This window comes from Urocampus carinirostris, chromosome 2, assembly GCF_059441175.1.
Source record: "Urocampus carinirostris isolate Australia breed hairy pipefish chromosome 2, RoL_Ucar_1.0, whole genome shotgun sequence".
Taxonomy (NCBI): Eukaryota; Metazoa; Chordata; class Actinopteri; order Syngnathiformes; family Syngnathidae; genus Urocampus; species Urocampus carinirostris.
In genome coordinates, this window is record NC_142350.1 from 34,733,522 (window position 1) to 34,749,502 (window position 15,981).

The following is a 15,981-nucleotide window of genomic DNA, read 5'->3' on the forward strand; positions in this document are numbered from 1 at the left end:
TATAAAAGCTCCCGAGCCGGTGTTGTGCCCAAATCCGACTCCTACGCAACAACCCCCCCCCCACCCCCTCGCGTGAACGCGCATTCTGCTGCGATCGCTTTTGTGGGAAGCGTGCATTGACGTTGGTGACTTTTTCATCTGCGTTAACAAACGCATTTTGTAGAATACGATCGCACTTTATTGTTTAAATAAACGCGTTATATAGACTAGGATCTCCCAATTGTTATAATTAGCTCGCTTCATTGTTTTAATAAGCGTTTTATATAGAATACGATCACTTTTGTTGGAAGCGCAGCAGAATGCGCGTTCACGCGAGGGGGGGGGGATTTACAGTTCGATTACGTTTACAACAAAAACAAAGACGGAATGGTTTAAGCTGTATTACATTCCCAACAAATGCAAGACGAAGTGGTTTTGGTTATATGTTCGCCATTACATTCCCTAAAAGTGAGATAAAACGAGGTAAAAGTGGGGATGCGAATCTCGACAGGGATGCATTTCTCGGATAACACCGGGCTGTAGAAATCATAACCGCTCAAGACACAGTCCAGTGAAGATCAAGATTTCAAGCTATGGCATCATTTTTATTTTATTATCTTGAAAAGAAAAGTCAAGAATTAAAAATGGATTAAGACGAGGTCACTACGCTGACGGGGATCCATGTTCACCCCCTTGACGTCTCGAGCACAACTGACGTGTGCTCGGCAAATCGCGCTGTATATACGCGGAGAAAGGCGTTTGACCGTAACACACTAATTTCACGTAATAACACCGCGATACAGGCGCAGTACATGCTATCACCATGCTCCACCCACGATTACCCGCTGAAATTTCCCGTCCTACCCATGTGTAACCACGCCCTGGCGCGCGGCCAGAGCACGTCGTTCCGCGTCATTTCCGCGTCATTACCTCGTGTTGACCACGTGTGCGGCACGCGGTTTTACACGTGCTCAAACTTTTGAGCAGCTCAAAAGTTTTGCGCGCGGCCAACCTCGTGTGAATTTCCGACCGCGCGTAAAGCACTGCTGTATCTCGTCTATATGGCGGTCTCAAAACGTCCAACACCGCCCAACAGCATCTGCTTCACGGCCAGAAATTTCTGGCCATGGTTCAACCTTGATACGCTCGTGAAAGGCTGTGTACCCGCGCTCTGAAGAATTGAGCAGCGCAAAACTTTTTCGCGCTGCCACCCGCGCGCGAATTTCCGACCTCGTGTTAAGCACCGCTGTATCTCGTCTGAATGGCGATCTCAATGCGTCCAATAGAGTCCGCCTCAAAGGCAGAAATTTCTGGCCGTGATTCAGCCGCAAATGTCTGTGTGACCGGCCCCTTAGCATCTGCAGAGTAAAGCATGCATTTATTTTGTCTTATGCCAGAGGGCGATAGTGAGAGCAAAGTTACTGATTTGGCGCCCACATTATCCCTGAACAGTAAAATTAGTTTTAGTATTAGCAAGTTAAAAGCAAGTCAAGCAATCCTCTATTCTTTATCATTGCATGGTCTGGGATTAATTATACATTGATGGCTCTGTTCAAAAGGAGCAGAGCATATACTTCATTTACAAGTTAAGGTAAGACAATAGGACGTATTTTTCTCTGCTACAAGTTATGTATTGCCTTCTTGCTCTGCCAATGAAAAGATGATAAAGTAAAGGTTCCTTTATTTGTCAATCCGACTCTGCCTCACCAGACACAAACCTCAAGGCATGTCACCGGTTTCATTTTAGTATATAACTCACCCATTAAATACACAAACACAAAAATGCAGCGGAAATTTTTTTTATATTAAAAAGAAGAATGATGCACACCATCAAAATCAGGCTAAATTGTAGTATAAGTACCAGTAATTATTTTTTCCCCCACTTAACAGATAAAATAGTGCAATTGATATTAGGGGAATATGAATAGGTGAGTACCGATACAAGTTATTGGGTCCATACCTAGCCCTAATTTAATGTATTGGATAGGAGTGACCAAGTACTCATGTATTGTTATCAAATATTGTTATTGGTACGGACAGAAGACTAAGTACTTGCAACAGTAAAAGATACCAGTATCGGAAGCCATTCCTTAGGGGTTGTTTTAAAATTAGGGAGTAAAAATAGGGGAAATTTATCTGGACAACAATTTTTTTGAGAACAATATGTTTGTAATTACAATTATTTCTTGAAAATCATTGGTTGTTTTTAAAAGGGAAGCAAGGGGAAATTTTTGTACTAGTTGTATTAGTTTGGGATAATGATACCAATAACTATTCAAAAGTTAAGTAACAGTGCTGTCAAATATCTCTAGTTTTGATACTTGCAGCAACTAATACCCATATTGACCTTTAGTAATTGGAAAATATTGTAAAAAATGAAAGAAACTGACATTTATTCATTTTGAAGGATTTCTTTCTTGTCGAAAGTATCAGTGGTATCACTTCCTGTTATTGTTTTAGTGACAATTCAAGTTGGATCTTATTCAAGTATGATGATAAAAAAATGAGGTTTTCTATATCACTGGATACATTATTAGTGGTTAGTGTTTTTTTGTGCAGTGCCTGAATAAAAAGCCACAAAGAACAGACATAAATGCAATGCAATCCCACTTTTAATCAGGTTCTTGAGTAGTCATTGATACAGATACCATATACAGATAACACAATAATACATACATTTCCTTTCATCCTTCAAAAAAGACTCCTGTACTATGGAAACCAAATTGCATGATGTGAATGTTGACATAATGTATTTTCTAATCTTTATGTACTGATACTAGTATCAGCAACTGTCCTGATTGCCGATGCCTTGAATATTGGCACCAATACCCATATCGGACTACAAGCCCATTCTTACTCATATACATAAAAGTTGAAGAACAAAAAAATGAACTAGCCGTGAATTTGTTTAAAATTTGGTATACACCTTAGCAATTCCTGATACAAATACATTTTGAACCTGAACACATTTTGTAAGTACTAGTACTAATGAAGCTACCAGGAAGCTGCTTCGCTTCATCCCAAAGACTTGACGCCTAAATATTATTTCCTCCCTGGATGTTGTTGGACTGAAAACTCATAGCAGCCCAATGTCCCCCCCAAAATGGTACACTTCTGATGTTCTTTGCAGTGCGTTTTTTGGCAGGACATCACGCCACCCTGGCACGTGCACAGATGTTGGCAGTCCGGGTAGAAAGCCTCACCGGAATCAAAGTATCGGCCTTTGTAGAGACAGCCGCACTCGGCGAGTGGCACGCAGCGATCCTAGGAAGGGGGTGAAGACAAAAAAATGAGAGGTTTTATGTGGCAACAAGGGCAGACGTCCACAAATAAGCCACTATGGTGAAGAAATGGGTTTTGTCGAGTATTTTGTCATCTATTCTGTCCGTAGTTTTGTGTTTTGTTGTGTACTTTGTCGTGTATTTTGTCGTATGGTTTTGTCATGTCTTTTTAGACTACAGTATTTTGTCATGTATTTTCTCATTTATTTTGTCATTTAATTTGTTGAGTATTTTGTCGTGCATCTTGTGTGTTTTATCATGTATTTTGTCATGTATTTTAAGTTTTTTGTACAGTCCTCTCCTGTTCTCCTTGCAAGTTTAAAATTTATTGATGTCTATGCTCCTTATTTTAAGTGTATACTAAACTATAAGCTTAAGCTTACAATTTAACATATAAAATCTATTACATATAAACTACTTTATAAATCCCAACGTGTGTGCTTATATGTGTGTCTGTTTGTTCATGTGTATGTGTGTGTCTTTGTATGTGACTTACAGGCTCCGAAACAGCGGAACCGATTTTTGTGAAAACTCATAGAGTTTTACTTTTGGCCTCCACGAGTGTCTTTAGCTAGGTTTGGTGTCAAGACACCCCCAATAAATCCCAACAAAATCGATAAACATTTGCCTTCGTGGGTTCTCTAACGCCCCGTGGCGGCCAAATTATGTACTGCAGCTCCCAACCACTGACCACTCCAAGCAGCCGGATGGAATCTTCTATTAACCAGGCCATTTTGCTTGTCAGACATTAGTTCTAGATATTCACTTATTCATTCATTCATTTCTACATATGGCAGAATTGGTTTTCCATGACACACGTCTCCTTACCTGGCTCAAAAAGAATCCAGGGACACACATGCAGCCCTCACTGGGCGGAATTTTGCACTCGACAGGTGCCGATAGAGAGGTGCAGCTGAGAGGGCAACCGGGAGCTGTGATGCTGTACATGCTGTTGACTGGACACTGCTTCCCTGCGATCAAAAAACACGGGATGGAAAAATACTTCTGTGTTTCCCATACATAGAAAGACTCTGGCGGTCCACCAGGGTTTAATTGGTCCCGCCAATGTCTCATCAACTTGTGTTATTAAAAATATAAAACATATTTATGAATATATATAGATTCCCATTACATATATGATCGCAAACCTCATGGTGTGTATTTTTGCTGTGTATCTCTGTCACTCAGAAGTAATCCCCTCAACCTGAACTGACATTCGGTTGTTGCGGTGTTTGTCGCACCCCACCTACACTGTGATTAGATGGTTTAAGAACAGGCGATGGTGTTTGTAATCCTGTGCAGCCCTTTGAGATATCTTGTGATTAAGGGCTATACAAGTAAATGTGACATTGACGAGCGTCACATTTTCCCCAAGTTAAAAACTTTTCAACTCTCGCTGACCTGTACCGTGGAGAAACCTCCCCAGCCACTTGTTGCACTGCTAGCATTTCCAACAGTGTGTAAAAATGTGGCGCAGCCATTGCATTGAATCAGAAATTGTTTTATTGGACACGGGCCCCAACTGTAGCTCATAAGTTGTGCATTAAAATTACCTCCCGTAAACCATCGAAAGAGAACCAGCATCCTGTCATATCTGCTACCACCAAAGCAGCAGTACTGATATTAAATACTGTAATATACTAAATCAATGATCTGAGCATTACATTTATTCAAATTTAAACTCTTATCTATTATTTGGTCGTTTTACTCGCCGATACGATATCTCAAAATAATACAGCATTGGAACAACACTAGTTATTTATAGTCTAATTAGATGACGATAAGATTTTTTGTTTTTTGCCGCATTTAACTCTTGTCTCGTTGACCCTGCTTTGTGGTTGTAACTTGTGTCAATGCCTTTTATAACTTGTGTATTTGGGATTCAATGGTTACAAGGTTACACATTCATCATAGATACGGCTTCTTGATTTGGCTGTAAAAAGCATCAGATCGATGTGTTTAAAATGTACAAAAAAAAAGAGTCCGAGGGAGGGGACCGTGCCCCGATCTCCCGTAGACTGTCCACCCATCAGGTCGTCACAAAGCTCTATGGGAAACACTACTATGTGCTTTGTGATGAAGCAGCAACCTTTTGCACTTACAGCAGAGTCGCCGGGTCCGCCACGACTTGACGCAGCCTCCCTTGACCTGACATTCTTCTACGTAGTTACTGATGATGTCACAGGCGGCTTCCTGTTTGCCGTCCGCCAGCATCATGTCGTAAATGCAGTCAGAACGGAACTGCTCGGAATCCACTCGGCTCAGGCAGTCGGCCAGGGGCCCGTCCTTTGCTGTGATGATATCGCAGACTGACGTGTAGTCTGGCGGTGTGACGTCAGGGTCGAGGGGCGGGGCGCAGTCCTTACCTGATGTCATATTGTAGACAAAAAGTTGTACTTGATAAGTTTATAAATAGTAGAAAATTGAAATAAGGACAGGAGACATAAACTGATTTTTAGCACATAAACCTCAGATAACAATTTTCCAAACTGTTTTAAAAGCCTTGCCCTGAGACCTTACTTTTTATTATCTTCTAGGTCAGTGTTTGGCAACATTTTCTATACCACAGGCCTGATTATATTCTCATGGCCCGTCACAACAACACAATTAGCAATAATGATAATAATAGCACTAAAAACGTAATATTAATGATAATAAGCCCAAATCCACTGTGTGATCACTAGGGATTTAGATGACAAGTGACCACAGTTCTTGGTTACAAAAGCAGATCGGCCAAAAAGGGTGTGGGAATTAAATAACAGAAACATGATTGGCTGATAGGGCAGCACGGCGGCGCAGTGGTTAGCGCTTGTGCGGCACAGTTCATGTCATGGGAACCTGTCGTGGGTTCAAATCCAGCTCCAGACTTTCTGTGCGGAGTTTGTATGTTCTCCCCGTGCTTGCGTGGGTTTCCTCCGGGCACTCCGGTTTCCTCCCACATTCCAAAGACATGCATTTCAGGTGAATTGGCCGGTCCAAATTGTCCCTAGGTGTGAATGAGCGAATGAGTTGTCTGTCCCTGTGTGCCCTGCGATTGGCTGGCAACCAGTTCAGGGTGTCCCCTGCCCACTGCCCGATGATTGCTGGGATGGGCTCCAGCCCCCCGCGACCCTACTGAGGATAAGCGGTACGGCTAATGAGATGAGATGAGATTGGCTGATAGTGTCAATGATGTACACAGTACATAATAGTCAAACCCACAATCAAAAGTGAGGTATAATAGTCAACATAATAAACTGACATCCTATGCGATTTCAGTCAGCGGTTGCCAACTTTCTGGAGCCTAGAGCTGTTTTTTTGTTACTGATAAGCACAAAGTTCTACCAGTTCGATACGCACATCTAAAATAACATGTAGTTACTACGTTGTTAGCAGGTTGTATTTATTAGAGGTTAGAAGAAGCTCGGTCAAAGGCTAAACATCACACGAATTAGAAATCAGATTTCCTAGAAAATTACAATTTTCAGAACCAGTCCTGCAGGCTACTCTTGTGGTCTTAAAGGGGCAACTTGGTACCACCACATTGGAGATCCCTGTTAAAACAACCTGCAGGATTCAGTCTGGACAAAAGACTGGTGTGAAGCTGGAATTTGAAGAATTTTCAACTTTCTTAATTTTGATATCATATGATATATTTTCATATCACGTCGTGATCCACCCTTTTGTTATACAGTGATACATTTACTTATGAGAACAATTCATCAGATCGCGCTCGTATCTAGAATTTCTCGTCTCTCGAGTGAATTTCTCTGATACAAAAAAACTGAAAACCAATTAATCTGTTCCCAGGATCCCAACGTTAACTCTAAATAGCTAAAACACAAATCTTCATAATCAGTAAAAACTGATTGAAAGAGTAATTGAACATAAAAATAGAGACGTAAGAGAAATAGGATGATAATATAAGGACTTTAAAGCCCGCTCTGCGCCGAAAAATCACGGAAGGTGTCATCGATAAAATTGTTTATAAGATTTCTGTGCGTCTTACTTGTGAATTAATTGTGGGTGTGTTCGTAAATGTTTATGTGAAACGCGTACATTTGAGTTTGTGGACTTACACTCCCGAGAGCAACCAGGAAGGTCGGCCACCCATTGGCTAACGCCAAACTCATTGGCGTTAGAAGCTGCCTTCCCATTGGGCAGCGTCAAGTCATCAGCAGGATGGTCGTTAAAGTTTCCACAAAGTCCGCACATGGTCCCATGATAACTAGTTGCCAACTCCACTTTGACTGCACTCGTAAAATCAAAAGAGACCTAACAATGCGAAAGAACATTTTGAAAATGAAATACTTAATCTGTTTTAGATTCTGTGTTTTGACAAATAAAAACCTACTCTTTTGCACTTAACTCACAATTTTAAACTGTGGTATGTTATCTTGTAGATGTTCTTGTACCACCAGGATGGCCTTTTATTTAATTTTGCTGTGCATTTGACATCTTAAAATGACAATAAATTCTATTTCATTTTAATTTTAGAGGCTGTGTATAATATGACTCAATTTCTTTCAGAGGTTGGAGTGTTCAAACAAAATAAATGTGGAGTTGATTTAAAGAAATTGACCCGAGTTTTCATGGATTTTATATATGCATGTTTTTATTTTTTTCATATTTATTTGATAATTTTTGAAATATCGTGTGATTTTATATATAATAAAAATAACCTAATGTTTTATCTGTTTTAGATTTTTGGGCTGATGGTGGGGGTTTATGCAGGAAAACCCAGGAAGTGCTTTCAAATTAACCCATACAAATTAATCCATTCTTGATCTAAATCGGGTTATTTAGACCCAATTGGTTTGAAAGTGAAACCTGAGGTCAGGAAGGAACATTGATAAGTGGGAAGCAATAAATATATGGTAAAATGTAGAGATGTGATACCCAACATTGACACCAATGACGATATTAGCCTCTTTAAATGTATTGAGACTTATAATATTAACTGCTACCAGTGTTGTCGGTTTTTTATAAGCTGACAAACAATTATGAACATTACAATGAAGAAATAGTAATTTCTCCAAGAAAAATAATCAAAAATACATGAACTATCTTATGAATGTACATCTTTTAAACTACTCGTAGGTCAAAAACGTACATAACACCAGCTTCACCAAAAGGGAGCCATCTTGCTGCTATGGGTACCCCAAAAAGCCAAAACCTTGCTAAAGACTGTGCAAAAAAAAAATAAAAAATGGTGCTTTATGGTTACTTTGAGTCTCCAAAGTTTGTATTCTTCCATGTGCTTTTTCGCACTCGTTTTCGATTGCACTACATAATACACCGACGAGTCATCAAATAATACACACTGTCACTTTAAGAAAAAATATTTCGTGGGAATGTAAGGGCATTTGTTTAAAAATGTGTGTCATTCTTCTTCAGGCAAAGGTTTATTTTCATGTACTAATTTCATTAGAATGTGGCGATGAAGACTGAAGAATGTAAAAATGTGGTATCGCAAATCACTCGCAAAATGTTCCATTTTGTTTACTATCACCAACAGTTTTGCATAATTCTAGTCATGTCTCAGTCGCAAATGTGAGTGACTGGAGCCGGCTCCCTATCAATCAAGAGCCAGTTTCCTTCAAGACACTTTCTTTCTCTCTCTCTCTCTCTCTCTCTCTCTCTCTCTCTCTCTCTCTCTCTCTCTCTCTCTCTCTCTCTCTCTCTCTCTCTCTCTCTCGCTTTTTTTAAATTGAAAGCGCACAAGAGTGGTTAACAGGCGTGGCGACAAAAGTCCAATACGGTGGACAAAAATATAATTAGTCAAAAAAAATTAAACAAAGCAGGAAAATGAGCCAAATTTGGACTCATTTTGAATGACATACAGTATATGGTACCAAAATGTGTTAAAATTTCATTGTAGCATTAAAAATTAAAGGATACAATAATGTAGTTGTATAATCCTGACATAACTGATTATTAATTCATTCTGTACATAATGTTAAATCATTATTGGTAAAATATAGATTAAAGCATCAACAAAAAAAGGCCTTTGGGAGCCAAAAGACCCGGCTCTTTTTAGTGAGCCGAGCCTAAAGAGACCTTTCTCGATTTGATTGTCTTCTCCCAGAAGTCAGATTTAGTGCCTCCTAGTCGTACAAAAAAACTTTCATTCAATAAAGAAACAACAACGTTGATCTGAATACCAGGCAAACATATGAACTATCATCTCATCTCATCTCATCAGCTGTACCGCTTATCCTCATTAGGGTCGCGGGGGGGGGGGCTGGAGCCCATCCCAGCCATCTCCGGGCAGTGGGCAGGGGACACCCTGAACTGGTTGCCAGCCAATCGCAGGGCACACAGGGACAGACAACCTATTCGCTCATTCACACCTAGGGACAATTTGGACCGGCCAGTTCACCTGAAATGCATGTTTTTGCAACGTGGGAGGAAACCGGAGTGCCCGGAGGAAACCCACGCAAGCACGGGGAGAACATACAAACTCCGCACAGTAAGGCCGGGAGCTGGATTTGAACCCACACAGGAGGTTCCCAAGACCTTAGAACTGTGCCGCACGCGCTAACCACTTCGCCGCCGTGCTGCCCATGAACTATCATATCAATGTTAATTAAAAATGAATAAATCATAGGTCAAGAATATTGTATTTCTTTAACATGGTGCAATTAGGTCTCCGGCATGTTTGTCCGGCGTGATTTTTGCCGTGGTACTGGTTTTTGTTCTCATTAGACAACAGTGCCATCTAGTGTTCAAATATCACACACTGGGGCTTTAACAAATACCAATAAAACTTATTTGTGAAAATATACCTTTAAAAAGGTGGTTTCAAGGACAGCCAACCTGTACCTGCGATAAACCTGAACCGGCGATTGATCGGACATGAAGGGCAAAGAGTTTCTCAGCCCGTCCACCTGCGGCAGAAATATTGTATCATATTCAAACTGAGTGTGTCTGCGTTTATATGAATGTATGTTGTAATATGTTTACTTACCATTACTTTGTATGGGTTTTCCACTGAGAATTTGTAAGTGTTTCCAAAGACTTTCACTATCAACCCTTTGGCATAGGAGACCCTTTTGTTTCCACGATTGTTATTTTCTATGTTTATCTAGGAGTCAACAAACAGATACAAAGGAAGAATATATCAAATCAGAAAGAGTTATGATATCAAATCATTTCCCATGTCTCACAAAGCGTGTAAGTCCCATGACACGTGACAGAGAAACACGTTACTGAAACAAAATGACTCTTCTTTGTAACGAGCACTGTAACGCGTTGTTAATAGAATTTTCTAAGGCAACTGTCGTTACAACGGGGTGCGTTACTTCGCTACTTATTAAAAGCAAATAGGGACTCATTTCATCCTTTTGTCGCTAACTGTTCCTCCTCTGTTCACGATGTAAAAGGCAATATTCTAATCATCAGAAGCATTTAAGAAATGTAAGGGGAATTTAATACAGGCGCCTTCTCAAGCACATATTATGAGGAGGCAGAAGTTTTCATCATTCGACTGTCACGGTTGCCATGACGCCCAATTCCCCCCCGCCGTGTGGCGCCAGCTTCTGTCATGGTTGCCATGGCGCCCAATTGGCCCCACCTGTGGGCCCCGCCTGTGGGCGCCAACTGGAGCCTGTTGACAGACTGCTCCCTGTCAGTATTTAAATGCTGTCCTGTCAGTCCTTTTTCGTCGGTTCGTCTGCGAACTCCATTTTGACTCAATAAGCCCTGTTGTCGTCTGTCCTGTGGTTTTGTTTTCCTCCCGGCCATCAATCTGTTTTTGCCCCTGCTCTTGGACTCTGCCTTCGCTCGCAACTGAAATACCACTTCTGCGTTTTGAGCTACTCCCCCGCGACCAACAATCTCTGGATAGAGTGTGCGCTCCTATCTTTCTCCCCCAATAAAACTGTGAGTAACGTTACGCAACTGGGTCCTGTTTCCTGTTCTGGTCTTTGACATAGATATTTTGCCTAATTTATATACTCGCATCTGAGCCATTTATACATCGTGATATTCTGACTACTGATCCATTCTTCAATATTCATAGAGTCACATACAATTTTCAATCTGTCAATAACAAAGTGTTAATGTCTACCTACAAAGCACAACTTTGTACAGTTATTATGGCTCTATCTCAAGCATAGAGTACGAAGAAGCAGAATTTCTCCCAATGGAGAGACTCTCCCAAACGTATGTAGAGGCATCTAAGCTAAATTTTCAACTATAAAAATACTCAAATCATATGCGCATATTTAGTTGTGTTTCACCAGTAACTAGTATTGAGCAGGGCATTGGCAAGGGTTATACAGGAACAAATCAACAGGAAACCAACTGGGCAAACGTCAGCAGATAATTTACGGTAAAGGTGAGCTTAATCTTGGTTTGTTTTTTTTGTAAGATGATTTATGCAAAAAGAAGGAAATGTTTTGGACATTATCTAGAAATTCCAGTTGTTCAAAGCCCAGAGACAAAATGGGTATGGAATGTCTCGGCTAATTGTTCGTTTGCAAGCTCTCCAGATTGCTCAAGCCCGCTAAGATATATGAGGGGGTCCGCTTCTATGCGAGTATATAAAGTAACTAGATAGGTACTTTCAAAGTAACACACTACTTGTGAGTATCAGTAATCTGGGGGGGAAACTGAATCACCTTTTAAATGAAGTAACTAGTAACTGTTACTAGTATAAATATATTTTTTATGATGCTCCCAACACTGGTCACAAGAAAACTTTCATGATAGTGATCAGTACCTCAAAGTGGGGAAGACCTTCTGCATTTTTACACACAGTGGCCAGCTGGTACACGCAGTTGCCTTGGAAGTCAAACCTGAGTCCATCAAAGGTATAGAAATGAGGATCCCCAAGTGCAGAACAAGTCTTGAAGCCGATGGGGAAACAGTCCTGGACCCCGTCCTCAATTCGGCACTCTTCTCCAGTTCGACAACCCCTTGGCTCACATCGCACCGTTTGTGTTGCGCCATCACACACGCATTCCTCTTCACACTTCGAGTCAGCCCAGAAAACCTCGCCCGGCAGGTAATAGTAGCCTAAATGGCTACATCCGCAGCCCTTTTCCTTTTCAACACACCTGGAAAACAACAAAATGGAGATCAGAAGACATGTCACACAGTGACATGCAGTCAGAGGAGGCCGGTGAGGCTGTGCCTCACCTGTCGCCATGGAAATATAAAACTAAAAATGTCTTACTGTATATTCTGGACTACAGAGTGCATCTGATTAAAAGATGCATGCTAAGATTTAAGAATGAAACTTAACTCTAATCCGCATCGTATTTCAAACCAAAGGCTTAAACAGTCATAAAAATGAACCAATTCACGTCCATTTCGTACATTCTAAACACCTGGTGCAGACTGCGGAATTTAGTGTTGACGCCTTAGGGTCAGAAAGCCAACGGCGCCAGGCCACAGCACAACTGTTGCCATTTTCAGCCACGTTCTACTTCGAGTTGTTTACATTGCGTGTTTTCAGATCATGTGACATTTCAGGATGGTTATTACAAAGACAAGCACATATACCAGTATACTATTATACCGTAATGAATGAGGGCTGAGTCCTGTAAAATATGAGCCCATATATTTCTAGACGACAGGATCAGGGCAACGATACTCTGGAGAATGGTGCCAGGTTGTAACACAGGTGTGTCTTTTTGTGTTGTTGTCATTTATTGTTGCTGAGGGAGTAGAGCAAATTGCGTTCACTTGTTTGAGATTAAAAAAATACGTCAGTGACCTAATGTTGATGCCGATGATACAAAAATAGAAGCGTTTTTGATAGATAAATTCCACTGCTTTTTAATTTGGATGTCTGAATCGAGGACTGTCAGACGTTCCCGTTTGCTCCTGTGATGTAATATATAAATAAATGCTTCCAGACGTCACTGCTGGGATCTGGATTAAGAGCGCATGCATTGTGAAAAAGAGCAGCTAGTCATTTTCCTCAGTGCCTCCTAAAAAAATGGAAGAATCCGTAATTGAAGACGCGGTGTTTGAAATGGAACAAAAAAGTAGCAGCCTGTAGTCCGGAATTTAGGGTAAATTATTATATTTAACTTCAAAATTTGGGTATTTTTGTTCAAAACTGTTCACATTACATTACGAATATAATTAAAACAAGTAGTATGTGATGTCTGCACTGCGGAAACAGAGTGAGGCATGCAATTCCATTGCCTCATGTCAGAGGGCGATAATGAAAACAAGGATTCTGATTTAGCGCAGACCTCAGCCACAAACAATAGAATTAGCGATAGTACTAGCAAGCTAACCCCAGTCAAGCCATCCTGTATTCTTTTTTTCGTTGTATTGCCTTTTTTAATTGAAGATTACCAATGTATTGATACTTTTGTTTAGAAGAAGCAATCTAACTATGGACAATTTTAAATTAAAATGTTTTTTTTCCCGGTATTGCTTCACTTAATATATTGCTGTCTTGCTCTGCAAATCAAATGATGTTAAAGATATAGGTTTGTCTATCAGTAAATCTCACTGTGCCTCACCACACACAAATATACTAAAAAAAATGGAAACTAATCATATTTCCAAGTCAAATTACCAAATTCCTTGGACAGAATATTCTTAATCCTTTTTAAATATTATCTTTCCCATTTTCAACGGATACTATGTTTGGAAACCTATTGAGTACCCTGTTCAAGCAACTGAACTTTGATTCAGATAAATGTGATGCTATGAAGTAGGGTATCCCCTAGTGACTAGTCGGCAACCTGTGGCTCAGGAGCCGCCTACGGCACCTTATTGGAGGAGGGATATATATTTTTCTAATCATTTTTCTCGCAAAATGGTTAATGTACGAGGACAAACATGACACAAACTAATGTTTTCCAATGCTTTAAAAATGTGCAGAATAAATATTACATTTAAACCCTGGGTGTAAATATGTAACTATGAGAGGAGAGGTTATTACCGTAGTTAAGTATTAATGTCGTTTTATTTTTGTAGTATTATTGTCGTATTTCCATAGTAAAGTTTTTGTAGTATCGCTCTATTGTGTTTTTGCAGTATTTATGTTGCTATACTTCTGTAGTAGTATTCATGTAGTACAGTAATATTTTTCTGGTCGTGTTTTGTATTATAGTGGTATTTTTGAAGTTTTTCTGTAGATTTATTTTTTTATGTATTTCCAAAGCAGTATATTAGTAACTTTTTATATTTTTTTGAAGTATTCACATAGTATTGTTTTTGTCATATTATTTTTGTAATATTACTGTAGTTGTGTTTTTGTAGTAATTCTGGGGTCATATTTCTGCAGTATTTTGTATCATGGAATTTTTGTAGTATTTCTATATTGTTTTTTCTTCTCTGAATGAAAGCAAATTAATATAAGAGGTCCCTGTTTTTAAGCTCTATACTAGATATTTAGTTTTGTAGTTCTTTTCTAGTATTCCTGTAGAAGTTTTGTTGTCGTAGATGGGAACAAGGTTGGCTCCAAAAAAGTTAACCGCTGTTTGGGGGCCCCTACTGGTCTGGGGGCCCTAAGAGGCCCCTTACTTCGCTTATGCCTTGGGCCGGATCTGGTAGTGACGTTAAACTTGAGGAGGTATCCTACAATAAAGAGGTCAAGGGGTACATCATTCTTCACCGGACGCGCTGCAAAACGTAGTCATTTTGATACTATGCTAATATAGCTAATATAGATACACAAAGCAGGTGTTGCATTCATTGTAAGGTTTACATGAAGCTCTTAATCTTTTGCTGCTCCGGACAAATTTGTATTTTGTTTTATTTTTGTTTTCTCTTTCAACATCTTGGGTTGGCCTAGCGCTTTGTAAACCTGGCCAACCACCAGGCTTTTTCCATCAACAATCACACGGTCGGAACCCACCCATTCCTATCCATTTTATTCAGGCAAACATTTTAAATGTAGTTATTGTGACGTCATGGCGATTTGAAAAAAAAGCACACAGTTGGCACTCACCCGTCTCGGCTGAGAACAAATCCCTTGTCACAGAAACAGCCTTCAACGCAGGAATTGTGGCAGACTTCTGGTTGAGCGCCACAGCTAGCTTGACAGGCAGGACCACACACCTCGTAATGACTGTTAGCTGGACACTCGATAGCTGTGAGTAGAGAAAGAAAATGCTAATCGTTCATAACCAAAACAATACAATAAAGAGACGGCGAGGCGTATTTTAAAAGACAGCAATTTGCAAGTATTGCTGTTCTAACCACGTGTATTCAAAAATGTTTCAAACAAACAAAGACAAATATTCAATAATAATGTGTTGCAATTATCTATGAGCAGTGTTGGGATTACAAAGGAACGAGTACTGGAACACGTTATTAATTCAATTTTGTAGCTCAACTGTTGTTACTACATAAAGCAGTACTGCATTACTCATTAGATAATGATACCAAATTGTGCTGTTCTCGGATTATTGATCAAGTCTTTAACACTCATATTGTTACGTACAACGCCTGATCCATCGATAAGAACAAACATGTTTATAGCTACCTACAAAGTACAACTAAATACAGTTATGGTGGCGCAGTCTTAACCACAGAGAGTGAGGTCTTTGAATTTCTCCTCATGCAGATTTGCTCCTTACCATATACTCGCATCTAAGCAAGATTTACAAGTATAAAATGGAATACTGAAATTAGGGGGTCATCTTATACAGAATGTACATATTTGGTTGTGTTTCACCAGTAATAAATGGTAAGCAGTGCATGATTATAGGGATGTGGCTTATGTTGGAACAACAAACCAACTGGAAATGTATGGGACAAATGTAAG

At 39.9% G+C, this 15,981-nt stretch overlaps 1 protein-coding gene across 1 annotated transcript in view; it reads right to left on the reverse strand.

Annotated features, from left to right (window-relative positions):
- Window positions 1-2,573: 2,573 nt before the first annotated feature.
- The window catches only part of LOC148371728 (IgGFc-binding protein-like), a 55,610-nt gene continuing 42,202 nt past the window's right edge, over window positions 2,574-15,981 (reverse strand). Inside the window, exons 28-35 of the mRNA XM_088327926.1 lie at window positions 15,163-15,304; window positions 11,965-12,301; window positions 10,210-10,326; window positions 10,028-10,129; window positions 7,319-7,514; window positions 5,363-5,626; window positions 4,089-4,231; window positions 2,574-3,243 (exon numbers count right to left, since the gene is read on the reverse strand). Of these exons, the coding sequence (XP_088184052.1) occupies window positions 3,022-3,243; window positions 4,089-4,231; window positions 5,363-5,626; window positions 7,319-7,514; window positions 10,028-10,129; window positions 10,210-10,326; window positions 11,965-12,301; window positions 15,163-15,304 (1,523 nt within the window). The 3' untranslated portion in view covers window positions 2,574-3,021. The remainder of the gene's footprint in view (window positions 3,244-4,088; window positions 4,232-5,362; window positions 5,627-7,318; window positions 7,515-10,027; window positions 10,130-10,209; window positions 10,327-11,964; window positions 12,302-15,162; window positions 15,305-15,981) is intronic.